Raw genomic sequence first — 25,999 nt, 5'->3', positions numbered from 1 at the left:
CCTCCCCCACCTACTTGTGATCTCTGTCAAGTAAATAAATAAAATCTTAAAAAAAAACTTGCAAGGATATAGCACAATATTGTTAACTATACTCACCACGCTGCCTATCAGATCTCCAGAACTTTTTCATCTTACAGCTTGGAGTTTGTACTCTGACCCCATTTCCCTCACCCCCATCTTGTGACAACTACCATTCTCCCCTCTGCTTTTATGGGTTCAGCTTTTTAGATTCTGCCTATAGTGAGAATATGCAATATTTGTTTGCCTGACTTATTTCACTTAGAAGAATACCCTCAGAGTCCATCCATGTTGTCTCAAATGGCAGGATTTCCTTCTTTTTTTATGGCCAAAAAATATCATGTGTATGTTATATACATCCACGCACTTCTTCCGCTCCTGTGCTGATGGACACTTAGGTTGTTTCTGTGTCATGGCTATTATAGTGCTTCAGTTGAATATGGGGGTGCAGAGATCTCTTCAATGTAGTGTTTTGCTTTCCTTCAGATCTATACCCAGAAGTAGGATTCCTGGATCATACAGTAGTTCTATTTTTAATTTTTTGAGAAACCTCTCTACTGTTTTCCATAGTGGTTGCACAGTTTACATTCTCGCCAACAGCGCACAAGGGGTCCCTTTTCTCCACCTCCTCGCCAACAGTCGTTGTCTCTTGTCTTCTTGACAAGTAAACTTTCAGACAGGTGTGGCATTTTACTGTGGTTTTGATTTGCATTTCTCTGATGATTAGTGATATTGAGCAGCTTTTCATTGGCCTGTTGGCCGTTTATATGTCTTCTTCGGAAAAAATTAGATAATTTTTCTTTGCCTTTAAAAAAATGTCTTTGTATTAGAAACTCTTTCTGCGGACCCCATTTTCAGTGATTGCATCCAGCTAAGAACTGGCTGAGTCCATCGGATGGCCCCATGTGGTCCTCAAACTCAGTAAGGCTACAAGTGATGTCCTCCTTCCATACAACTCTCTCCACTATGATCTTTGTCTTGTTCAAGTGAGAACACCCACCCACCCACTCTGTAAGAAACTGGGTGGGGAGCGGGGGTGGGGGCAGTTCCCAACCTGCATCCGTTTTTCATCTCCCGCCTCTCACTGAGTGCCCTCGGACTGACCTGCCACTCAGTCATGTCCCTCAAATTGTCTTGCTTGCAGGCTTCAAAGCAACCTTTTAAAAACACTGATATGATCATGCTCTTCCACACTGAAAATTTGCAGGGGATTTCTGCTGTCTGTAGGGACAATCCCATTGCCCTCGTGAGAGGCACATCAGACTCTCCCCAATATGGCCTGAACCTTAACTTATGTCTTGCCCCGAGTCCTCCATTTTGAGCTCCAGCTACACTGCATCTCGGATGAATCTCCGGTGCTTCTGTTTTTGTCTCTGTGTTCTGGGCTCTTCCATTTCTAGTGTGGACTGTGGACTGCCGACTTGAGTGTAGGTCCTACTCTACCACTTACAAGCCCTGGGAGCTTAAGCAAATTGTTAGTTCTCTTAGCCTCCAGTTCCTCCTCTATAAAATGGGTATAACAATATATACCCCTACAGGGTTATTGTGAGGCTTGTGCTTACCACTGTGCTGAGCACGTACTAAGCGTGCGGCAGACATGTGTCATAGGTGTTGACGTTACTGTTGTTGCTTTGTGTCTGAACGGGCCCAGGCTCTGGTGTAAGATACTATACAACTCGGGCAAAAGCTGCAGGTCATATCCAAATCGCTTGTAGTCTTTGTTCTCTCTTTCCCGCTGTGTGTGAGTGATAGTATCAAATGTCTCAGAGACACAGAAAATTCTCGAAAAGCATTTCGGAAAGGCAACCTTTTATAGGGGCACACCCCTGGCAATGGACCAGACACCATTATAGAGCAGGGGGGCAGTTCTGCTTGAGGAAATACATGCTCACGGACCCCCTGGTTGTGGAAGCACTTCACCATGCTTTGCACAAGCATGCGCGTGTGTGCATGTGCACTCACACACACATACACAACACACAAAACCAGTGCCTCAGAGGTTCCATGTGCCTGAGCGTTTTTTCCTTCTGTTTTTGCAGGGAGCAGATGGCCAGAATTTAGTCATCATTTTCCTTTTTCACAATACAAACTGGGCTTTATAAAGCCTAGTTAATTTAAGAACTCTATCAATCAAATCTCAGTTTCTCCTAAATGACATGAATAGCGGTGAGAGTCACTTACATGCACGGTCTTGAGTTAGGGGCTTCATTACAGCCATTTATTACATCCTTCTGCGTGAAGGAGAAAGGGAAGTTCAAGGCTGGGAGATGTGCTACATCTGATATGCATTTCTATTTCAGAATGTTGGATCTTAAATTTAAATACCAGGGAAACTCAACTGTGTAGAGGTTAAAGATTATATTCCACAGGCCAGAGCCTAATCTTGGAGGCCAGGTGATTTGAAGACCCAGTTGTCACAATGTTTGTGAGGACAGTTTCGTAAAGGCAGCATGCAGAATGGATGGTGGCAGTAAATTTTATACCAGGCTCTTTCTACAAGTTTTGTTGTGACATTGTCGTGAATGTTAACACCCATGAGAACCTTGGCTGGGAGCCCGTTAGCTACAGGGGGAGGGAGAGCCTCTCCTTTCCCTCCCTGTGTTTCTGAGGTTGCTTTCATCAGCGAGTGCTACTTAGGAAGGCTTGGCATCCTTGGGACTAAGCATAAGAACCTCCTGAGTCAGCCTGCAGACAGACTAAGCGGAAAGAAAAGTGGTAGTGGAGCCCGGGGTCTGTGATGTGGTGTTGCCCCAAGGGTGATAGATCCAGAACCATGCTTCTGTGGGATTATGCTGCTCATGTCTTTCTCCCAAATTTCAGACCATGATAAATGTGTGCAAATGCCCAGTATGAGTTTTGCACACCTGGCCCAGTCCAAGTCTCTCACTTGGATTCAGAGATTATCAAGCTCAGAAAATGCACTGTTTGCACCCGCACCTGGGCTGGAGGCTGCTGCAGGGGGCCTGCTGGCTGCGTCGATGGATAACTTCGCTGTGGAAACCAGCAAGGAGACTGCGGCACGGGGAAACCGAGGCAGGTGGGTTTGACACTCTTGTTCTCTGAGCCCAGACCATCTTCTACTTGACACTCTGGAGCATTCCATCCCTGAAGAAATTGTTTAAAGGATGTTAGATGTCTAAGGGAAGTATCCATTCATTCAACTGCCAACTGATTCCATAGAAATTCCCTGAAGGCGGGCTAGGGCAAAGTCTCTGCTGATGTCTGCAGGGGAGAGATCCTATCCCCCATGGGGTTGCACTATGTTTTGGTGGAGAAAAAACTAGGTAATGAGACAAAACCAAAGAGCTCAAAATAAATAAACCCCTTACCATGAACCAGGGACTGTTCCAAGCACTCACAAACACATCAACTGATTTCGCCCTCACCTCCCTGGGAAGTAGTTTCTATCATTCTCCCAGTTGTGCTGGGGAAGAAATGGAGAGTCTGGGATTCGAGCGCATGTGGCTGGCCCTGGAGGGCAGACTCCTAACCTCCATGCTGTGCTGCTCTCTCTATGGATGGATGGTTTGTCATTTAATTTGTAAGTGAAAATAATGAGCTTCGAAACATAAATTTACAATATAACACATGGATCTGTAAACTTAAAAATAGCCTAGAAGTTGGATTACACTTACATGGCAAGTTCTAGAAATAGCAGAGACTCACAGGCAGCACGTGACCCGTGAAGGTTGCTGGAAGAGCTGCTTTTTGGAATGAGTTATACATTAGCTTCAGGGCAGGCTCCATAGCTCAGTGGTTAGAGCACTGGTCTTGTATACATTAGCTTCAGCAAGAGGGTACAGGTGATTGGTCTGAACTGTGATGTCTGTCTGTAGCCACCTATCTAGAATGCTTTTCTATGTATAAATATTATATACTCCAAAGTAATTCTTAGAAGAGCATTGCCCATTGTCCCAGATTCTATTGGTGCAAATATGTGTCACCATGTAGGGCAAATGAAATCAGTAATGATGGAGTCAGACTGTTGGTGTACCAACTGTTGTGTCACAAAGGACTCAAAAGCGCTATTAGCCTATTAGAACACCAACCATTCTGTTACTCTGTTTCACAGTTTTGTGGGATAGAAGTTCTGGCAGGCCTTAGCTGGGTGACTCTTCCTCTTCAGGTGGCACGGCCTGGGGTCACTGACCGTGCTCAGAGGGACTGGTCTGGAGGCTCCGAGATGGCTTTCCTTACACGTGTGGGCCCTTGGTAGGGATGGCAGGGAGAATGAGTTCCGCTGTGCACCTGTCAGTCCCTGCGTGGCCTCGGGCCCTCGCCACGTGGTGCCTCCGGCCAGGTGACTAGGCTCCAATTGGGCAGCTCAGGGGTCCACGGGCCCAAGGCAAGGCTGCCTGTCTTCTTTTTTTTTTTTTTTAAAGACTTTATGTATTTATTTGACAGACAGAGATCACAAGTAAGCATAGAGGCAGGCAGAGAGAGAGGAGGAAGCAGGCTCCCTGCTGAGCAAAGAGCCCGATGTGGGGCTCGATCCCAGAACTCTGGGATCATGACCTGAGCCGAAGGCAGAGGCTTTAACCCACTGAGCCACCCAGGTGCCCCAAGGCTGCCTGTCTTCTTAAAGACTGGGTGGGCCTGGAGCTGATACAGTGTCACTTCTGCCAGTCTCCTTTGGTCAAAGGACTGCCAGGTCAGGACAAATTCGAGAGTAGCAGAGAGAGACGCCACCTCTTGATGTGTGAGTGGCAAAGAGTGCGTGACCATTTTTAATCTGTCCCTCGGGCTGATTGTACTTGACCACATGTTCTAGATGAGAAGCCTGAAGAGGCTGTGACTGACTCACGGCCACCTTGAGATTGTGCTTATGGCAAAGGAACCTTCCCCAGGCTGGTGGGCTCCTGAGGATCTGCCGGCGGGCTCGCCCAGGAGGGCCTTCACAGCTCTGCGTGGCTGTCAGCCTTCTCAAGAGAAAGCTGAATCTGAGGCCGCAGTAAGCCCTGCCACTGCGTTGTTTAGTTCACAAAGGCCACGTTTTCAGGACCCTTAGTGACTCACCTCAGAGGTGACCGGTAGCTCTTCTGTGAAAAGGAAGGATTTTCTGTGAAAAGGGAAATTGGGTTTTCCGTGAAAAAGGCAATTGGGTCCTCGGCCAGGTGGCAGGTCCCTAGAAGTCCCCCGTGAGATGATGACTGGGTGCAGCTGGTTTCATGGAGGTAGTGATAGGAAGCAGGAGTGAGCGGGGAGTAAGGGACAGGGAGGGAAAATCCAAAAAAGGAGGGCAGGGGCGCCTCAGTTAGTAGGCCTCTGACTTCATTTTGGCTCAGGTTGTGGTCTCAGGGTCGTGGGATCCATCCCTGCACTGGGCTCCGTGCTCAGCCTGGAGTCTGCTTGTCCCTCTCCCTCCTGCTCTGACACTGAGGGCAGTGTCATCAAAGTAGCTAGTGTGGGCAACCAGGCCTCGTTCTGATGACAAGGGTACAGAAGTCTTCGCAGAACTGTCTGAGGGACAGGCACATGGACATGTCGGTGCTCACTCCTTCCGCCTCTGCTGGTGTGTTATCTGGGGGGAGGCATTCACTCTCTCACACTTTAAGGCAAGGTGAGCACAGTGGGGGAGGAGGCCACCGGAACTCTTTTCATCTTGCAAAACCTAAACTATATGTGCTAAACAACAATCTCCATCCTCCCCCCTGAGTCCTTGGGACCACCATTCTACCTGCTGCCCCCATGACATTGACTCCTCCCACTGCCACATGTGAGTGGAATGACACAGCTAGCCCTTCTGTGGCTGGCAGTAACAGCCAGTCCCGGGCCTTTTAAAGCAGAGGGGGTATCTGTGGCCAGATCAGGTAGGCCATGAAAACCTAGGGCATAACTGTCCTTACCTTTCTCCAAAGGCCCTCCCAAATGCCACCTTGTCCTCATAGCCTCTCTCGGCCCCTTCAGGACTTTCTCTGAAGCCCGTGCCTCTCTCTGGGCATGCTGGCGGGCTCCATCTGGCCGGAAAGGCCCCGCCCCATATCCTGCAGTGGGCTGGGGACTCCCAGAAGGCAGAGCCCACATCCGATCCACCTTCAGCCTCGGTGCCTTGTCACCCCAGGGCCTGACACCTGGTAGGTGCTCTGTGAGCTAGGGTTGAACTTGCTGAAATGCCCAGTATGGACAGGAGCCGAGGCACACTGAGGCCTCATTTCTAATTTCTGAAAAATGGCTCTGCGCTTGCCCCTCGCCCCTGCACCCATCTTCTCTCCCCCTTTGCCACTGTCCTTCCCTTTGGGGGAAGGAGCTCTGTCCCCTTTGAACCGTGTCAGGCTGCATGCGAAGAACACAGGGCAACACGGATCCAAGGGGAGAGGGAGAGGCTCAGTGGGAAGCTGCCAAAACCTGCATCTCCACCTTGGTCTGGCTGCCTGAAGCAGGGGGGTGGGCGTGGGCTCACTGAGCCTGGGGTCAGTCTGGGTGATGAAAGGCCAAATCTGTCGGATGGTGGCTTTCCTGATCTTCTCTCTTTAGAGGAGGCCTCCTTCTGGCTTTTTCTAGGGCTCTGAGCCCCGGTGGCTATGCCTCTTCTCTTTCTCCCTCTCTACTTTGCTCATCCTTCTGTGTAGTTTATCTTGTGACCCGGGGGCGGGGCAGTGTCACCCCTGAAGTCATTATTCTCCTAGGGCATAGAATACTCTTTGTTTACTAGAATACTGGCTAAACCAAGGCCAGCTGCATGCCTGCATGAAAGGGTCTTGTTCCAAGCTTGGTATGATGATGGGGGAGACCGCAGGGCCCGTCATTATGGCAGTGCAGGATGTGCCCTGCCCGACTCAAAACAGAAGCAAACAACAACAGCTTGGAACCCACTAAGCTCCATACTTAAGACCTTGTTTTGGAGCCAAAGGTGTATTATCATCTCACAAGCGTGGGAAGTAATATTCCTAATTTTCTGGTTAAGGAAAAGGAGGTTTTGAGGGGCACATATCCAACTCAAAGGAGAGACAGAAGGAGACTCATAGGAGGCCCTGGGGGCTCTAGGGTCCCCTCTGAGACAGAAAGACCCCAAATCTATTCTTCCCAGTGCACTCCTGACAACGAGGTCAGCCCGTTGATGGGTCTCCTGCCTAATGGGGCATGTGGCTCCTTTCCCAGGCCACCATCCAGACCCAGATATGGCAGGAAGGTGCCTCTGAGAGTCACCTTTTCTCATCTTGTGCCCTTTCCCTGCAGCCCTTGCATGCGTCGGGAGCAGCTAGAAACCATCTCTTTGATCCAGAAGTCCACGACTCGTGACCCTGTCTCTGGGCTGCCTGTGGAGAGCATGTACATGGGTAGGGACTGGGTTTGGGCCAGGTTTGGGAGAAAGGAAACCTTCCATGCGACGCTTGCTTGAAAACTTTTGTGGCTACTTCATGTTGCCTTCCCAGTAATAGTCACAATCTTCCTGTTTTTAAAATTAATTTTAAAACTAATTATGGTCAGGAAGAGCCCTTGCAGTCCACCTATGGCTTGGGCTGGGCAGGTGGATCTGGAATGTGTTAGCGCTGGTGAAGGTCCTTGATGCTCTGGTCCAGCATGAAGAGTACTTGCTGTGGAATGGTGTGGTCACAAACTCACCAGCCACTTCCGTTCCGCTCTTCACGGACCCAGAATATCACTTCTGCCCCTTCACCTGAAAATGTAAACAGGGGAGGCAGCGTTCTCCTCTGTCATACACCCTCTGGGGAAGACCCTAGGGAAAGGAAAAACAGAAAGATTCCAGATCTGGAGAAAATACTTAGACTTGACTGGCCTTAAGCCTGGGGATGGACCCTGGAACTCCACTGGGCCACTCTTTACCATGAACTGTTGCCAGGCTCTATTGTGGTCCCCAGGATGGAAGGTGGGAAGAGGGATGTGGAGAGCATGGAGTGGTGGGTCACAATGGGGGATGTGCCCACATGCTCTGTGGTCAGCATTGGAGCTCTCCACCCCAGGATTCCAGCTTGCTGAGAACGACGTCGGGGCCAGCTTTGGGTCTCCTCCAAGACCCAAGCTCTGGAGGAAATGCTGCAGGGTGCCCTCGCTGATCTGTGGGGCCATATTGCCTCTGATTAATTTGAGACCCAGGAGGGGAAGGCTTTGCTATCCCGTCTCTGTGCTCTAATCTTAGTTTTACTTTTCACTTCCCACATGTACATCTCTGCTCCAATTCTGTCTTGTCCCAAGACCAATGCAGGAAAAAGTAGCTATAGTAAGTTGTGTAGAAGATAAGCCCCATGTCCCCTGCCCCCACTCTCGCCTCTGCTCCTAATGAGCCAATGCTGACCCAGTGAGGGTATATATGCTTCCGAAGATGCATACTGACCCAGCGAGGAGTATCAGAAGTGCGTGTTCTGTGATCCATTCCTGGTATTGTGTGTGTGTGAGCACGCACGTGTGTTAAAACACTGTTTACCACTTTTGTATCAAGGCTCAGATAATTTGGGGGAAAAGCACAATGTGGGGCTTTGTTTCTACCACTAGGGCCACTAAATGACAGGAGAAAGGGCTTTATAGCTGAACCAGAAGGAGAAATCACGCATGTGACACTGACCCGGGATCCGCATCGTGGCTTCGGTAAGAGGGCTCCTGGCAGGTGAGACCCAGTCTCTCCCTTGGGGCAGAAGGGAGGTATGTGCCATTTTTTTCCTTTTGACTTTTCTACTCCCCTCTCCTGCCTCTCTCCCAGCTTGCCTTTTACAGCGATCACTTCTTTTATTCCCTTTAAGTGTCCCTAACAATTAATTGGACTCTTGGAACAAAGTCTTCCTTTTAAGGCTTATAAGATTTAGGGGTTCATATCTTCAGAATTTAAGTACAAGATGAAAAGAGACTTTTTAGGGGTGCCTGGGTGGCTCAGTCATTTAAGCATCTAACTCTTGATTTCAGTTGAGCTGATGACTTCGGGGGTCATGAGATCAAGCCCTACATTGGGCTCCGTGCTGGGCCTGAAGCCTGCTTAGGATTTTTTCCTTCTCACTCTCTCTGCCCCTCCCCCCACTCTCTACCAAAAAAAGAAAGTGATTTTTTTATCCTAATACCATGTAGCAACCCTTCTCCAGTATACTTAGATTCTTAATGATGGGAAGGAATAGTCAATCTTTTTCACATCTTTATTGTTTATTACTTTTAAAGGCCCTGAAAAACCATACAAGAAACAAAACACTGAGACAAGTTACTCAATTAAAAATCACCTCTCGCTGGATAAGATCATGCCATTTGAGACAATGTGGATGGACCTAGAGGGTATTATGTTAAGTGAAATGAGTCAGACAGAGAAACAAATACCATATGATCTCACTAATATGTGGACTCTAAAAAAAAAAAAAACGAATTAAAGAAAGCAGAATCAGACCCATAAAGATGGAGAACAAACGGATGGTTCCAGAGTGGTGGGAGGTGGGGGGTTGGGCAAAATGGGTGAAGAGGAGTGGGAGATACAGGCTTCTAGTTATAGCATGAATAAGTCGTGGGAATGAGAAGCACAGCATAAGGAATACAGTTAACGATATTGTAACAGAGATGTATGAGGACAGATGGGAGCTACTCTTGTGGTGAGCACAGTATAATGTATGAACTTGTTGAATCACTGTTGTCCATGTGAAAATAATGTAAAATCATGTGTCAGCTATATGCAAGGAAAAAAAATCTCTTTCTTATTTCTGATTATCTAATGGGGCAAAATCCAGTGCACATGGATGGGTTGTATTCCTAGGTTTTGCTCTGCTTACTAATAGGGGGGCAATCAGTTTTTCTCCATGTGTCTCACAGAGTGGAATGAGCTGTTTGAGAATCCGAGGACTTAGCTAGAAATATCAGCAGCTCCACTTGGCAGCTGGGTGGTCTCAAGTAAATAACCTCACCTCTCTGGGCTGCCAAATCATTAAGTATCATCTTATTAAATATCATTGGATTACAGGCTTTGTCATTAATGAGGGAGATGGTGTTGGCAAAGCTGACCCTGGCATCTTTATATCTTCTATTATACCTGGGGGACCAGCTGACAAAGCTAAAAAGATCAAGCCAGGTACGTCTTTTTAAATTGCCAAGGATGGTGCCTTCTGGAACTTCTCTTTCTTTCCTTGATGGTGTGATTAAGATGTTTTACTTTTCCAGGAGGGCAGATACTGGCCTTGAATCACATCAGTCTGGAGGGCTTCACATTCGACATGGCTGTTAGAATGATTCAGAATTCTCCTGACAGCATAGAATTAATCATTTCTCAGTCAAAAGGTATGTCTTCACTTGTGTTCAGAAGGTGGCGAACCTCTTCTATCTTCAGCAGGTCGTTATTACCATGAGGTACTAGGTCCTTAAGTTTATGTAAGCTTGACATTGCTTTTCTTAGAGTGGTGTTGTGCAAAGGACCACTGTTGTGACATAATCCATAAGCTTGGCAGGCCTATGGGCAGACTGGGCTCTGCTGTTGCCTGTTCTGCCCGAGGGGTGTGGCCTATTCCAGTTCTTTATCAGATATGGTCCATCCAGCCATTGCGTGGTTTTCTGCCCACTTTTCTTGCATGACAGGGAGGATAGTCACTTTGTCAGCCAAGTCCTTATGGAAAGTGGCTGCTCCAGAGTTTCCATAGTTGGGGCTTGGATGTGGCAATCACCTGGGGAGGAGACTGGAGAGCTGTACTGGAAAGTGATCTCACAGAGTGGGCATGCTTGTGTTACCTGGTTAAGACTTGGCCTGTTGGAGATCATTCAAAAGAGCAAAGTTCTTTTAAAACATGCTTTTATTTAACCTTAAGTATGAGAGAGCAACAATTGCCCATATCAAAGAATAATATTAATATGTTTACTTGGAGTGGGTTGGGGGAGGAGGGTGAAAGTAATGGAGGATGTGGGGCACCTGGATGACGCAGTCAGTAGAGTGTCTGACTCTTCGTTTCTGCTTATGTTGTGATCTCAGGGTCATGAGATTGAGCCCCTGTGGGGCTCTGTGCTTAGGATCGAGTCTGCTTGGGATTCTCTCTCTCCATCTCCCTCTGCACTCCCCCATCCTCTCCCCTCCCCACTCTTTTTCTCAAATAAATAAATCTTAAAAATATTTAAAAAAAAAAGAAGTAATGGGGGATGTTAATATTCCCTTCCCTCCTGGTGACCTGGAATCACCACTGAGTTTCGGTTGAATGAGCCTGTAATTTAACCAGAGACTGCCTATGAATCTAGTCTCCTGGATTTCTTTCTCACACTCTGGGGTGTGTGGACAATTGCCCTTTGTGTACAGAAATGCTTCACATCACACCAGCCAACATTTTCTAGGTCTTAAATGTAGGTACCCCATTTGCCTTGCCCTCTGTAAACCACATGCATTCTCTCACACTTGCACAGGTTTACATGATGTCCAGAGGGTTTTCCCAGGTATCTGAAGCTGTCTCTGGACAGAAGCTACAGGGGGTGGGAGGTGGCAAAGCAAGAGCCTCAGCACGTGCCTTCTATCCTGTGGCTGGAGCAGAACCAGGGGCTTTGCCCCAACTCCTGAGAAACGCCAGCCCCACTTCACAATCTCTTTTGGATTTCCCAACATTGTCACTGTTCTTCCCATAATATTTTAGCTTTCCTTGCATTTCCCTCCACATTTTGCACAGGACTAGGAGAAAAGGAAGGAATCAAACTATCCTTTTTTGTCAGGAAACAATGTAGCTGAGTTGGGAATGATTCAGTGTCATTCAAGGCTGGTTGTGGCAATGTGAGCTGTCAAAACTGGGCACCCAAGGTCTGTGAGGCTCAAACCAGTTTCATGCTAGAATTTTGGACAATGGGTTTCCCATAATGCCTGTGATGACATGTCTTTCCATCCTAGGGCCCCAGTCCCCTGTTGGTAACTCTGCCTACCAGAGTTGGGGGTCTTTACACAGCTATAGGGGCTTGGCTGCTGTGAATTTCTATCTCATTAGCTTGCTGTTGGGGCAGGTGCTCTAGACCTGAGGTCAGGGACTAGAGAGATAACATTCCCATCATCTGTTCTAGAAAGAAGCCATCACTCTCTAGAACAGACTGAATTTTCATTCCCCGCAGAAGGTCTCCTGGCTTGTATTTCCATGAGGAAGGCTCATGTTGTACAGCTTGACTTTTTAATTCAGTAATAAGTTCCATCCTCATCTCTCATGGAGGGCGTGGAAGAAAATGAACAGATGCTTCCGACATTGCCAGAAGGACAATGAGAGTAGAATCTGTGAATGAGATTGTGAGGAATAAGGCATTACAGAACAGTCGCCCCACCATTCCCTCCTGAATACCTCTGGGTTTGAATAACTTCCAATCTAACTCATTAAATTACAGTTCATTCAGTGTGTGAGTTTGGGAACTTCCTTGAGTGCCAATGAGTCTGTATCAAAAGTAAACCTACTTGTATGTTTCTATATCCACATCTAAAGAGAATTAGACTATTCTGCCTTCCTCCTGCATATATTTGTTAAACAGCTAATATTAACATATTAATAATAAATGCCTTTATTAAGGCCCTACCATGTGCTAAACTAATTTCTCTTCCTCTTTCTTGCTACATAGGTAAAATCTCTCTGTGTATATAATTTCTAAGCCCTACCAACCCTAAAAGGTAGTTGACATTATCTCTACTTTACTTAGAAGGAAATTGAGGCCCAGAAATGTTAAGTACCTTGCCCAGGGTTTTACTTATTGATTTCTGACCTCACAATCTTTTCCCTGTTCTGTGCCAGGTTAAGGGTCAGACGTGGGGTAAGTAGGAATAAGTGTCCCAGCTTTTGTCCACAAGGAGTCCACCATCTTGTTGTGACCAAGTCCTCCCCAGAAAATCCAACACACTAGTCTTTGGGTCACATGTTGATTACAGGTGTGCTCAGTGGAAATTCCGGAAGAAGCCAAGTTTAAGGGCATTACCACATGCTGGCTGTGGGATTCTGGGCAAGCTACTTAATCCTTTTGACTCTGCTTTCTCATTTTTGAAGTGGGATAACCCCTTCCTGGTAAATGTGTTGAAAATATGGAAAGATATATACATATAAAATATGTGTGTTTGTGTGTGTGTTTGCACACGCATGTGTGTGTGTGTATTTGCCATCACATGACGAGAAATTAGTAAGATGGAGCTGGAATTATTAACTCTCCAGTTGCTCCTATATTTTCATAGTTGAGTCACAAACCTCTACTTAGGTTTTTAAGTCACACCCAGAATCCTCCCTTTCTCTATTCTAAATTCATTCTCCTTCCCGAGGTGCTAAACTCACATCATTCCCAGCAGCTATAAAAGGTCTCTCTGTCATTGGAGGAAAATCTTGTACCCCATGTAGCATGATTCCACTGAAATGCCAGTCTTTCCAAGCTGTTGGCTTCTTGACCTGTTTTTATAGGTTTTTGTGGAAGTACCCCAAGTGAGGAAAAGAATAGCATGGCCAATTCTGGGGTCTTCTCTACAGACAGCCCAAGCAACTGGCATCAGGGAAGCTTTTCACCACACAAGCAAAACCAAGAGAAAAATATTGAAGACCTTGAAGTGGCTCAGACTCAGAGCTTACTGCCCACGGTGAGGCCTCAGCTTTCCCCTTCGCCATTAAAGGTAATCATCCCCTTGGTTCCCCCTCTAGAATTTGGAAGAAAAAGAACAGATTGTAGAGCCCAACAGTCCCAGCTCCAAAGTCCCTCTTTGCTCTCTTTTTGCCATATCAGCTAGATAAAATTTACTTAATCTCTCTGACCCTCAGCTTTTCCAAAATAAGTACCTGCATTGCATGATTATTGAGAAGAAGGTAAAGGGGGAAAGGCAAAGCTCCAGGTGCAGTGCCTGGGCCATGGGGTTCAGTGTTGGGTCCTCCAGTGTCCTTGGTCACTGATTATATTTGTTACTGGTAATAACATTGGCTGCCACTGAGGGCAATGTACGGGCAGATATCCCATATATTCTTGGCCTCTAGTGCTCGAACTGCAACTCAATGGCTTTGCTTTTTGTCAGTGCCAGGGAGGAAGAGGACAAGGTCAACTTTGGGATACAGAGGGCCATGTACTTCAGTCCTACCACCTCAAGCTGTGTCTCCTTGGACATTGGGTGGAAAGGTCTCCTTTTGCCCTCTAGAACTTTCTCCTTCCTGCTCTGGGCCCTGTGAAGCTGATGTTAAGAGACCCTTTCAGCCTTCTGAGAGGCCCTTTGTCTAGGAGAAACTCTCCACTTTCCTTACACTCACACTAGGACCCCACTCACAACACTTCTGACACTGTTGTGTCAAATATTTTATTTATTTATTTGAGAGAGGGAGAATGAGAAAGAGAGAGAGTGCAAGAGAGGGGAGAGTCAGAGGGAGAAACAGACTCCCTGCTGAGCAGGGAGCCCGATGTGGGACTTGATCCTGGGACTCCAGGATCATGATCTGAGCTGCAGGCAGTCACTTAACCAACTGAGCCACCCAGGCACCCTATTCTTTGAATTTTAACGTGTGGACAAAACTCTTTGCCAGACTCCACGGTCTGGAATGTCTCAGGAAAAACTGGAGTTTTGTCTGTTCATCGCTTTGGAAACTCTTCTGTTCATAATTTTCCAGGTTACTTTAGCCTGTCTATTTTCCTATTGTATTAATGGTATTTTCTAATACAGCGAACCAGGAAGCAGCTAAGCAGAGGAGGCAGATAAGACCAAAGGCTGGGAGTACCCGTGGCTCCATCTTCTGGGCACAGTTCATTAAAACCTTCTTCCCAACTAACTAGTAGTTCAGTAGGGGCAGGTCTGTCCTATCAGTGCTGTCCCCTCAACTTACACAATGCTTGACATGTAACAGGTGCTCAATTAATGTTGCATGGTTGGATGAATGAATAAACCACTCACTTAATGTTGCATGGTTGGATGAATGAATAAACAAACCACCCATGAATAAACAAACCACTCTTGTCACAGCGTTGAGCCAAATTCCTGCCACCTGGTAGATAATTCTTGCCTTCTGTCCTTCACACTGTTAAGTAAGACCCCATGCAGCTACTCTTGCTAGGGATGATTGAAGTTCCTCCTGAGGTTGTCTTCTGCTTAAGAAGCTGCCATGTATCTGGAATCCAACGTCACTTAGCTAGTGTCATGTGTGAAGCTACCAGGAAGTGCCTGGATGGCTTTAGTTCTCACATGATATTTGTATCCTGAGTGGAAACAGGAGGGAACCTACATGTATTGAGCCCTGCTATGGGCCATGTATGATTCACAGTCACATTGAAAAGGGGATTCCTCATTCCATTTTTGTGGATTGGGAAGGTTGGAGAGACCAAGGAACTGGCCCAAGGTCATAGAGGGAGGAGCTGATAAAGCTGGGAGTGACCCCTGTTGAGCTTTGAAATTTATGCCCCTTGTGGTGTACAATGCTGGCGAGAGCTAAGACTCACTATCTGCTCCTGTAGGCAACTGTCTTCATGCCTTCTTTATTTTCATTTGTTTTTTCTGGTGACAGGGTGCTGGTTCTTCTTGTCCTCCACCACCTTCAGAAATCAATGTCAGTGAAATCTACTTTGTGAAATTGGTTAAAGAAGATGGGACGCTTGGATTCAGTGTGACTGTAAGAATTATTAGGCAAGCTTGGGAAGTACATGGTTGAAAAGACGTCCCTCTGGAGCCTTGGTGGGAATTCCATTCAGATGGCAACCTCTGATAATGTGCCCCTTGTGTACAAGCAGCTCATGGGGAATGGCGAGCCAAGAAAGTCAGTGGGACCTCTGCGGAGTGGGAGGTGGGAGGACTTAAAGACCACCTGGGAGATGCAAGGCAACCTTGGGAGGATCAGACTCTCCAAACAGTGTGGGTAGGATTGGGTGATGGGTCCTGACTCTGTGGTTATGCTGCACAAGAAAGGAAGGGCAGTGGAGAGTGCCCTGTGTATTCACTGTGTAGTGAATTCTGGGTTTGTACCTCCAAACCAAGACTCAAGCAGACAGGACATGCCAGGCCAGCCTCTGGGCCCGTGGCTGTATCTGCCTATGCTGTCTGTTGTGTATGGGGAGACAAAGTGGGGCATTGATGTGACTTGGATTTTTGGAGCACCTGTCACAGGCCAGTGCTGGGCTCCCTCCTGCCAGCTGTAATGTTATACTTCTTATGGGGCATCTAACCTTGCCGCACAGTAGAAAGTATGGTCTGAACAAACAAGTGAATGTCTAAGATGTTGTCACATGGAGATGAGGTAAGGGGATCGCATGGCATCCGGATGTGGGAATCTCTTTGGGAGGCCAGGGAGGTCCTGGTTAGAGGGGGCAGACAGGTGGTGAGTCTTTCACTGTGTTTCTCATTGTGTTTACCAGGGTGGCATTAACACAAGTGTGCCCTATGGAGGTATCTACGTGAAAGCCATCGTTCCTGGAGGGCCAGCTGCCAAGGAAGGGCAGATCCTGCGGGGTGAGGGATGGAGTCATGTGGGGCACTGCCTTCCTGGCTGTGATAAGCCCTGGCCTCTAGACCTTGCCCTGTTCTCACCCTAGATGTCGTGCAGATAGTTCCCTCTCTAGGTCCTGGTTACCTCACCTGGGAAAGGGGTCGATTCAACCAGGCCTATCTCCATGATAAGTTAACAAGGGGATGAAATGTCTGTGGTGGTGCACTGGGAAGCACAAGGTGATTTTAAAACAGGAGGTTTTAATTTTTAAAAATTTTTAATTTATTTTATCTATTTGACAGAGAGAGAGAGATCACAAGTAGGCAGAGAGGCAGGCAGAGAGAGGAGGAAGCAGGCTCACTGCTGAGCAGAGAGCCCCACGCGGGGCTCGATCCCAGGACCCTGAGATCATGACCTGAGCCGAAGGCAGAGGCTTAATCCATTGAGCCACCCAGGTGCCCCTAAAACAGGAGGCTTTAAATAAGCTCGTTGCTGTTTGGTCTACATGGAAGAAAGTAGCGCTTCCCATTGAGGACAGAGCATGCGTCATTGACTCCCACTTTAGTATCCAGGGAGGACAGTGACAAACCTCCTCCCTGTCCTTCCTCACATCCACTGCTCTGAAGCGGGGGAGGTGGGGAGGATTTTTATTGCCCTCCAAAATAGCAAGTTGAGCTATAAAGGGTACCCAGGATCTTAGTTGTCTCTATTTTCCTGAGAATTCCCCTGTCTGTCCCTGGCATCAACCCATCAACCAGGTCTTTCTGACCTGTTTTGAAAGTTTAAAAAAATAAATAAATAAATAAAAGCACATCCTGGAGATATAAATATTACCCCTAATTGACTTGAAAGTACTTTCAAAATGGTTTCACAGGAGAACAGTTTATACAGTTATACAGAGCTAGCTCAACCCGTCTGGGAGCCAGTAATAGAAAGGTTTCTGTATCATTGATCTATAAAGATGCTCAGAGAGGTGGCTGGCAGCCAGGCCCCATTGGGGCTTCTCATGGCTCCGCTTCCTGACCCTCCTTGAGGCCGCATGAAGGGTGCTGGGCAGGGACCTCCAGCAAGAGTCATTCCTGTAGCCTCAGGAGCTCAGAGACATGACCTCTGTCCCCCTCCCAGGTGACCGGCTCCTGCAAGTGGATGGAGTGAGTCTGTGTGGCCTCACCCACAAACAGGCAGTGTGTTGCCTCAAGGGTTCTGGGCAGGTGAGTGCCCCATTAGCAGGGAACTGTTCTTCTGCCTTCCAGAGCTTTCCTGGGCAACATTAGACGCTGCGGTGGCCTCTGGGTGGGAGGCAGACCGGCAGGAAACAAAACAAGTCTTTCTCCTTTGTCTTCTTTTCTCTTTCCCTTTTTCACTTTTCTATGGTGATATGAAAGCAAGGAGGAAGCAGACAGATTTCCTAAGCAGCATACCTCAACCCCTGCAAAGACCCTTGCAAAGCTGGCATTTCAGTTGCCTCGGTTCTGGAATCAGACAGCTGAACAGGGCTGATGTGGTGGAGGGACTTCTCCCATCTGGCTCTGGCTGCTGCCTCACACTCTCTGCTCTAGCCCACACTGGGAGATGCTTCCATCTGCCCTCCAGCCTTGTCACCAGCTGGCCTTTGCACCTGCTCACACCCTCTCCCCCATTCATGCTATTCCCATCACCTTGGGTAAATTCAGGCCACGCTGTCCTGGGATTCTGATCACAGTGAAGTAGAAATTCCAGACACCCAGAGCAGAAGGCACTGACCATTATGGACTCCTTATTCTCTATGGTCCCACACAGCATCTGGATGTTACCATGCTGTGTCCAGTCCTCTGCCTGAGGGTGGGAGCCCTTTTGTGTCTCAATGTCCTCAGCCTCAGAGCTGGCATTGCCCTCTAGGTAACTGGGGAGTTGGCAGAGACAGAAGGGACTCCTGTGGGCCCTTCTGGCAAACAGAGGGAGCGGAGGGGCCCCTGTTTGCTTCCTTTCCCAAAGCAGTCTTCTGGTTTGCAGTGAAATTGACTTATGCTGGCCACCTTGGTTGACCTGTCTTGAGAACAGAGGCATAATTTCTTAGTACTCTCTGCTCTTTAGGCTTTTGCTAATGAACCTGGTCAGAGAAGGTACTTCTTGCTTGCTGCTGGCGGCTTGCTAGCCGTGATGACAGATGGGAATTGTCACACTGGGATCATGGGTGTGCTGCTGAATGACAATGGCAGCAGAACGATGTTAGCTGGCCCAAGTCCCCTGAATGGAAGCTCAACATTTCTGAAAAGCTTCCAGGTGATGTCTAGTCACTGGTTCCTGAATCGTGCTTTGTGTAATGAGAGTATAGAGTGTGTAGGGAAGAAGGATGGAAAATTTAAACCAAAAGGAAGGGGAAGGCCAGATTGGCATAGATCTGGGATACCCTGCTAGGTGATGGGAAACAATAGAGACTTAAAAAATATTTTATTATTTGATAGAGAGAGACAGTGGGAGAGGGAACACAGCAGGGGGAGTGGGAGAGGGAGAAGCAGGCTTCCTGTGAGCAGGGAGTCTGATGTGGGGTTTGATCCCAGGACCCGAAGCAGATGCTTAACAACTGAGCCACCCAGGCGCCCCAATGTTAGAGACTTTTGATCAAGAGTGTTGCTTGTTTAGTTTGTGTCTTAGATCAACCCATGGGTAGCCAGCCATGGGGGGTGTGGCCTGGGGAGGAGAAGATAGGGTCCAGGAAGCCAAGTTAGCTGGAGTTTGCCACAGTCCAGCTGGCCACTCGCAGCAGGAGAAGGAATGGAGGACTGGGAGCCCTGGGGGAAATGTTTCTGATGGTGAACAGGCAAATCTTAGCAACCAGATGGGCATTTGGAGGGCAGAAGGGGATAAACTGGATCCCTGCAGGTGTGGCCCCTAGGAGGTTAGTTGAGGGAAGGTTCCATGTTCTGAGAGAGCAGATGCAAGGGGAGGAATGTTTTAAGCAGAACGAGGAGAGGGTAGTGAAGGTGAGAGAGAGGAAGGTGAATTTGGCCTTGAAAGCGCTGAAATGGAGGTACATGTGCTACCTCCAGAAACATTTGTCCAACGGGCAGTTAAAAATATGGCTCTGGATCCCAATAAGTGGGCTAGATTGGAGATTTTAATCTGCGATTCAAATGAAGCAGCTATTGGAAGTATGAGAAAATTAAGAAGCATTTGCCGGGTGAAGGCAGAGGCTCCTGGTTGTCATATGAAGTGCAAATGGAGTTTGTCCAACCGTCTTCTAGGTTGCAAGACTGGTCTTAGAGAGAAGAGGCCCTAGGACTGCCCAGCAGTGTCCTTCTGCTAAGGACAGGACGGGAGATGAATGCACGGCTGTTTCCTTGGCAACAGCCTTGCCCGGCAGACCCGCAGGCTGTGTCTCTGCGACAGATGGTGAGAGGAGAGAGAATTGAGTGTTACTATTGTCATGTCATCCCGTGCTGCTTTTGAATTCTCAACTCAAAAGGGAAGGTAGGAAGGCTTCCTCTGGGTTCTCAAAAGATAGTGAACATGATACGGCTGGTGTTCGGAGGCAGTGGAAGCCAATCTAATGGAATGTGATTCTAGGAAAAAAAAATGCACTCTTCCAAAATGATTGCCAGGCGTAATTCTCCCCTCTGCCTTCTGCGGTTTCTCAATCAGGTGCCTGAATGCTTGTGTATAAATCTTTAGGAATGAAATTGGAATGAAAGGATCAGGCATTTTCTGACCAAATCTCCACCTTCCAGCCAAGACACTCATAACAAAAGATGTGGGGTGTGATGAGGCAGGCTGGGAGGGGAAGGTGCTCAGAAATCTAGCCTCGTTATTAGCATCATGCATGATGGTAAACGTCCATCAGTTTGCAGGGACATCATGGCATATCTACCAAAGGGCTGCCTCTCTGCACAGCCCTGTGATTTTGTTTCCTGCTAGGAAAACATGTACTCCCTTAGCATTTCATGATTTGGAGCTTAGCCACTTTTCAGTCCCTTTTCAGAGATTTTCCTGAAGGTGTGAGTCAGGTTGGAAGCTTGGTAGCCATAGCGGGCAATGGGGTCGGGTGGAGGGGGACAAGCATGCATACGATGAGTCTGTTTCCTCTTTCATTGCTCCTCCGCTCACTCCAGTGAGGCCCTTTGACAGACTCACTATCAAATGAAGTGAGGGGTCTCATTGCAGTGATGGTGAAATCGCTCGTATGATACACCAGAAACAAATCTTTGGATGTTTTCATTCTCATTCCATATTAAGGTTTACGAGTCAGTGCTCTGTCCTATTAATTCATTGTCAAGTGAGTGGGAGGCAGACTAGGAGAGACCCAAAGGCTTCTCTAGCTGTTAGGCTAGTGAGGTTCCTGGAGCTGTGTCCATCTTTGCTGCCCAGAGACATCTGTTTTGTCTTATGGTCCGTCCACATGACTAAAGAAAACAGTGGCTAACACATTTCCATAGATGTTACCAGAATTTTTTTCAGAGTCTAATTATGCAAAATTTTGTTCAAATATACTAAAAATGATTGAGGTTCTAAAGGAGTAATAGGAATATATATGATGTAAGTTTTATTAAATGATATAAGTATATTATACATGTCTATCAACTATGTCTTTACATATAAACCCTGTTGATTATCTATAATTGCTTTGTCCATATGATAACTACCTGCTACATGTGGCTATTGAATACTTGATATATAGCCAATCCAAATTGATAAAATATGTATTTGAACTTTGAAGACTTAGTTCCTAAGAAGGATGCAAAATATCTCATTAACACTTTTTAATATTGATTACATGTTGAAATGGTCCTACTGTAGTATATTGGGTTACAGACACTATATGAACAAGTTGATTTTACCCATTTCCTCTTAGTTTTTAAAATGCAGCTATTTGAGAATGGAAATTATACATGTGGTTCACATTTGCAGCTCACCTTATATTTCCATCAGGCAGCACTGATCTATAATAAGTATAATGGACTCTATCATAAAAATTAGCAAAATGAAATCTTTTTGTCAGAAATAACTCATTCACTTGACAGTTTACATCATTATACAACCCAGTCAGCTTCAATGGGAATCTACTAAGGGATTTATCTTGTCCATATCCCACAACACAGGTCCTAAGTTTGAAGTCACCCTGAAAAAAAATGCCAGTGGGTTGGGATTCAGCTTCGTGCAGATGGAGAGAGAGAGCTGCAGCCATCTCAGGAATGATCTTGTGAGAATTAAGAGACTCTTTCCAGGGCAGCCAGCTGAGGAGAACGGGGCCATCGCAGCTGGTGACATTATCCTGGCCGTGAATGGAAGGCCCATCGAAGGCCTTGTGTTCCAGGTAGGAGACCACACAGCCCCGTGTGCACACTGACACCAACCATGCTTTTTTAAGGCCCACACACCATAAGGAATATTCTGGGCTCTTGAAAGTCACACCTGGAAGCTGGATCATACAAAGAAAGCAATTTAATTTTCTGTCTCAGTTCTTGAATATCTGACCTTGAGTAAGCCTTGTTTCTAATTAGATTTATAATGAAACTGAAGATAAAAGCCTGGCTCTGGGCTGGCTGAAGCTCTCTTAACATTCTAGGACGTGGATGTGTGGGCTGAAGAGACTACAGTGGGTCCCTTCCTGCCCTTCTTCCCATTTCTCTATGAAATTTACAGAAGTTGATGAGCAGTGTTGCATCCGTTGTCCTGTATATATTCAAAAATGTAATTTAAAAAAGAGAGTAAAAAGTGGACACTTCTGGTGCCTGGGTGGCTCAGTCAGTTAAGCATCTGACTCTTGATCTCAGCTCAGGTCTTGATCTTGGGATGTTGAGTTGAAGCCCTGAATGGGGCTCCACACTGGGAGTGGAACCTACTTAAAAATAAAAAAGTGGACACCTCTCAAACCTTATAGCACAATATCTCAATGGGATATTGTGTCAGGGTCCTGGCTGGAAATTGAGTCATTTGAGTAGAGTTTAATACAGATGTGAGCTGGTTGTTGGGAAGCTCAAGGGAGAGTGTAGAGCCCTGGGGCTGTGAACAGTGGGTGCAATTATCCATCTATACCTCCCAAGTCCAAAGGCGCATGGGAAGGAGCAGTTATATAATCCGGGAAATTGAGAGAGCCTGTGAAGTGGACCTGATGACATGAACAGTGACAGTAGCTGAAGGATCCAGCCATTCTGTGCAATGCCATGGGGAGGAAGGCAGGAAAACAAATATCCACCTGTCTTCCCAGCTCTGATCCCTACCCATGCTCCCATTGGCTGAGCCCAACAGGAACCACCTCCCTCCCCTGTCTCCGATCCCACCCATGCTCCCATTGGCTGAGCCCAACAGGAACCCTCTCTGCAGTCTGCACAGGCCCACCTCCGGAACACAGAGCAAGGTGGAGAGTGGCTCTGGACTGAGTGATGAAGGGCAGAGAGTCCCCTCACAGCATATGCTTGGGTGGCAGTAGCTTCATTTTTCTGGCTTGTGACTGAAGACCTGTTTTCTGAGACCTAGTGCTGGGTCAGCAGCTCCATGAGGAAATAACGACGCAGAAGCAGGCAGTTCATATGTTCTCAGAGCTTGTGGTGGGGTGGGACAAACAAGAAAACAGAACCGACAGTGGAGGACAAGTGCCGTGAGAAACAAAAATGCCTGCCCCAGGGAACTGGGGAGAAAAAAGTGCTCTCCTCAGGGAACTCGAGAAGGAAGCACGTTCCATTGCCGCTAAAGGGGGTTATTAAATGACATCCAGATTAGCGGTTCCCAAGTTGAAATGATACTGCCTTTCAGGGGACATTTGGCAAGGTTCAGATACATTTGTGGTTGTCACAATTGGCAGGTGCCACAGGCATCGAGTGGGCAAAGGCCAGAGATACTGCTCGACATTCTACCATGAACAGGACAGCCCCCACCCCCACTTCCAGCCTAAAGTGGCAGTAGGAAGGAGAGGATGAGACATCCTGGCCTAGATAGGAAATGGGAACTATCAAGGCACCCTGAAGCCATGGAACCAGAGAGTGGGTTGGTGGAAGAGGCTCAGGATAGCCCGAGCTTAGGATGGGGAAGCAGGTGGGAGAGAGAGAGAGTGAGCTGAGAGGCAGCGGCAGGTAAGAACAGGTCATGAGAGAGGCAGTTCAGTGGGAGAAGGCCCTGGTTATATCCACATTGTGGAAAGCATGCTCTTGAACACCATGGAGGAGGGAAGGTGGGTGACCCTGGAGGAGGCAGGGAGCACTGCAATTTCATAGGTGAGAAGTTCTGTGTGCCCAAGCTGAGCAGTGGAGGAAAGCTCAGGGCCAAAGGTTAAGCTTTAGAGATTGGGGTGCTGGCCTCTGAGATGGGGGATGCTGAGAGGAGAAGGAGGTTGAGATGATGAATAGCTATTTGTTTGAGTCATTTTCTCAGTGAAGAAAAGGCATCAGGATGGGCAAGTGCCACTAGGGAAAGGCCCTAGGCAGACGCTGGCCACTTCTAGCCCAGCATGGATGCTTTGCCTGCACGGGAGCCTCAGGCTGGTGATTTTTGTGCCTCTCACTTTAGGAAGTCAGGCCCCTAACAGTGTTCTCCAAAGTTCTCTGGAGCCGAGAAACAGATCAAGGCGACACTGCCAGAGAGCTAGTGGGGAGCACATAGGAGGAGATGCCACAGCCATGTCACTCTCACATCCAACCACAGATTCTGGTTTCTCATAGGAGGTGCTCCATTTACTGCGAGGGGCCTCCCAGGAAGTCACGCTCCTACTTTGCCGACCCCCTCCGGGTGTTCTGCCTGAGGTAGACCAGGGATGGCAGGTAAGTGACGGTGCCCTCTGGTGCCTTCAAGCACCCCTTTTCTTGTCCTGAGAAACCCAGCTTTGTTTCAGGTAGGGTTCAAGGCCATCTTCTTCCACTGGGCAAGGAGATAGCTAGACTCCAAACCTCTATTAGTCTGTGACAAGTTCATGAGCTCCTATGTCTTGTCTGTCTTCTGCTTGCCCTCCTTCCTCTGCATCTCCAATGTTTGTGTCTTCCTGTAAGTAGTCATATGTTTAGATCTTGTCTGTGAAACTTCTGGACTCAGGCCTTCTGGTGGCCCAAGCATCCAAGAGGGGAAACCAGGACCAAGAATAATACATACAAAACCAGACTGAGGAAAGGTAAGAGTTTCCATTCTGATGAATTGAAATGGAAGACAGGATTTATGTCCACTTTCCTAAAGCACAAGTTAGACACCTATGGTCTAGTGCAAAGAAGAGGCAATGAGATTGGGAGGATTCAGAATTTTTGCTTTTATATTTCTCTTAGGATGTCCAGAGAAATAAAATCAATAGGGTGGATGTGTGTAGAGGGATGTGGGTGGGAGGGGAGGTTAGGGAATGGGCTCATGTGGTTGTGGGGGTTGGCTAGTCTAAATTCTGCAGAGTAGGCAGGCAGGCTGGAAACCTAAGGAGGGATCCATGTTGCAGTGTGTGTCCCAAGGCAGACTGGAGACAGAATTCCTTCTTTCTTGGGGATTTCAGTCATTTTCTCCTAAATCCCTCAACTGATTGAACGTGGCCCACCCATATCGTGGAGGGTCATCTATTTTACTCAGTGTCTGCTGATTTCAATGCAAAGCTCATATAAAAAATGTCTTCACAGAAACATCTAGACCAGTATTTGACCACACATCTGGGTACTGTGGCCTAGCCAAGTTGACAGAAAAAATTAACTGTCATAATGCCGCTGGTGGGGGCCTGGGACACAGATGCTGCAGCAAAGATTTGAGTGCCTGAGATTTATGGGCCCTGCTCTTGGGAACAACCCCTGGGAGGGTGAGGGAGGCCAGGCTGGGTGGAAGGAGACGTTAACGTTGTGCAGCTGCAACAGGGGGCTCTGCTTATGGCACAGGGAGCTTTGGAACTGGGATGGCCCCTCAGAGCTGCCCTGAATTGGGACAAGAGAGCCATGCCTTTGCATTTTGTATCAACCAACACTGCGGTGTGGGCTGTCGCAAAGGAGGGGACTGGGCTTTGCCTGAGATGGCTCCCTTGAGCTGAGCTGAGCACGATTCTTGGGGAGGAGCTGGGTGTGAACTGTCAGTAACCAGCACTCCCGGAAGCTGGGGGATGAAAGCCTTCGTCCTGGGAGGCGTCTGTTTGGGTACCCTCTGTTTGGGTACCAGTCACCTGCACCTGCTCTGCCACGTGCTGGCTGCATGGACCTTGGGCTTGACTTCTCTAGGCCTTGTGATTCCTCATTTATAAGATGTGGATAGAACCAGTCACTCATCTCTGAGGGTGACAGTCACTAGAGACATCACAGGGGATTTGGGAACCCAGGTTCTTCTGAAGCTAGGACTCTGAGAGGTCATGTGATACAGACTTTGGTGAGAAAATTGCCAGGGAAAGGAAATCAGAAAGTTGCCAGTTGCCAGTTTGGAAAAGAAGGTAGACATGGCAGCTTTCTGATTTCCTTTCCCTGGCAATTTTCTCACCAAAATCTGTATCACATGACCTGAGCAACTGACTGGGGTGTGAGAAGGTTGAGCTTCACAAGGGCAGAGATCAGGCTGCGGGGCTTGTGCCCTGTGCTTTTGTTGAAATCTCTAGGAAATGCCAGGAAAAAGTTGTCCTTCTGTTCTGGAGAATAGCTCCACTTAGGAGGGCACAGAAAAGTCCAGTGGGAGGGCTTGGAGTGAGGCATGGTGGGCATGCTTTCTCTCTCCTTATACTTGAGGGCCACATGGAAGAAGAATTTTCATTCATTCATGTGGCTTCAGAGGTCAGATAGAGG

General features: G+C 47.6%; 1 protein-coding gene across 2 annotated transcripts in view; it reads left to right on the top strand.

The window, feature by feature from the left end:
- FRMPD2 (FERM and PDZ domain containing 2) overlaps positions 1 to 25,999 on the top strand; it is a 90,363-nt gene that overhangs the window by 52,671 nt on the left and 11,693 nt on the right. For both annotated transcript variants that reach the window (XM_047703047.1, XM_047703046.1), the window contains exons 16-27: positions 2,839 to 3,055; positions 7,195 to 7,295; positions 8,470 to 8,562; positions 9,905 to 10,012; positions 10,102 to 10,218; positions 13,323 to 13,528; positions 15,393 to 15,497; positions 16,237 to 16,330; positions 17,433 to 17,518; positions 19,532 to 19,679; positions 21,383 to 21,597; positions 23,939 to 24,037. In XM_047703047.1, coding sequence (XP_047559003.1) covers positions 2,839 to 3,055; positions 7,195 to 7,295; positions 8,470 to 8,562; positions 9,905 to 10,012; positions 10,102 to 10,218; positions 13,323 to 13,528; positions 15,393 to 15,497; positions 16,237 to 16,330; positions 17,433 to 17,518; positions 19,532 to 19,679; positions 21,383 to 21,597; positions 23,939 to 24,037 — 1,589 coding nt within the window. The remainder of the gene's footprint in view (positions 1 to 2,838; positions 3,056 to 7,194; positions 7,296 to 8,469; positions 8,563 to 9,904; positions 10,013 to 10,101; positions 10,219 to 13,322; positions 13,529 to 15,392; positions 15,498 to 16,236; positions 16,331 to 17,432; positions 17,519 to 19,531; positions 19,680 to 21,382; positions 21,598 to 23,938; positions 24,038 to 25,999) is intronic.

This window comes from Lutra lutra, chromosome 14 (assembly GCF_902655055.1).
Source record: "Lutra lutra chromosome 14, mLutLut1.2, whole genome shotgun sequence".
Taxonomy (NCBI): Eukaryota; Metazoa; Chordata; class Mammalia; order Carnivora; family Mustelidae; genus Lutra; species Lutra lutra.
This window is presented reverse-complemented; position numbering and strand designations above follow the sequence as displayed.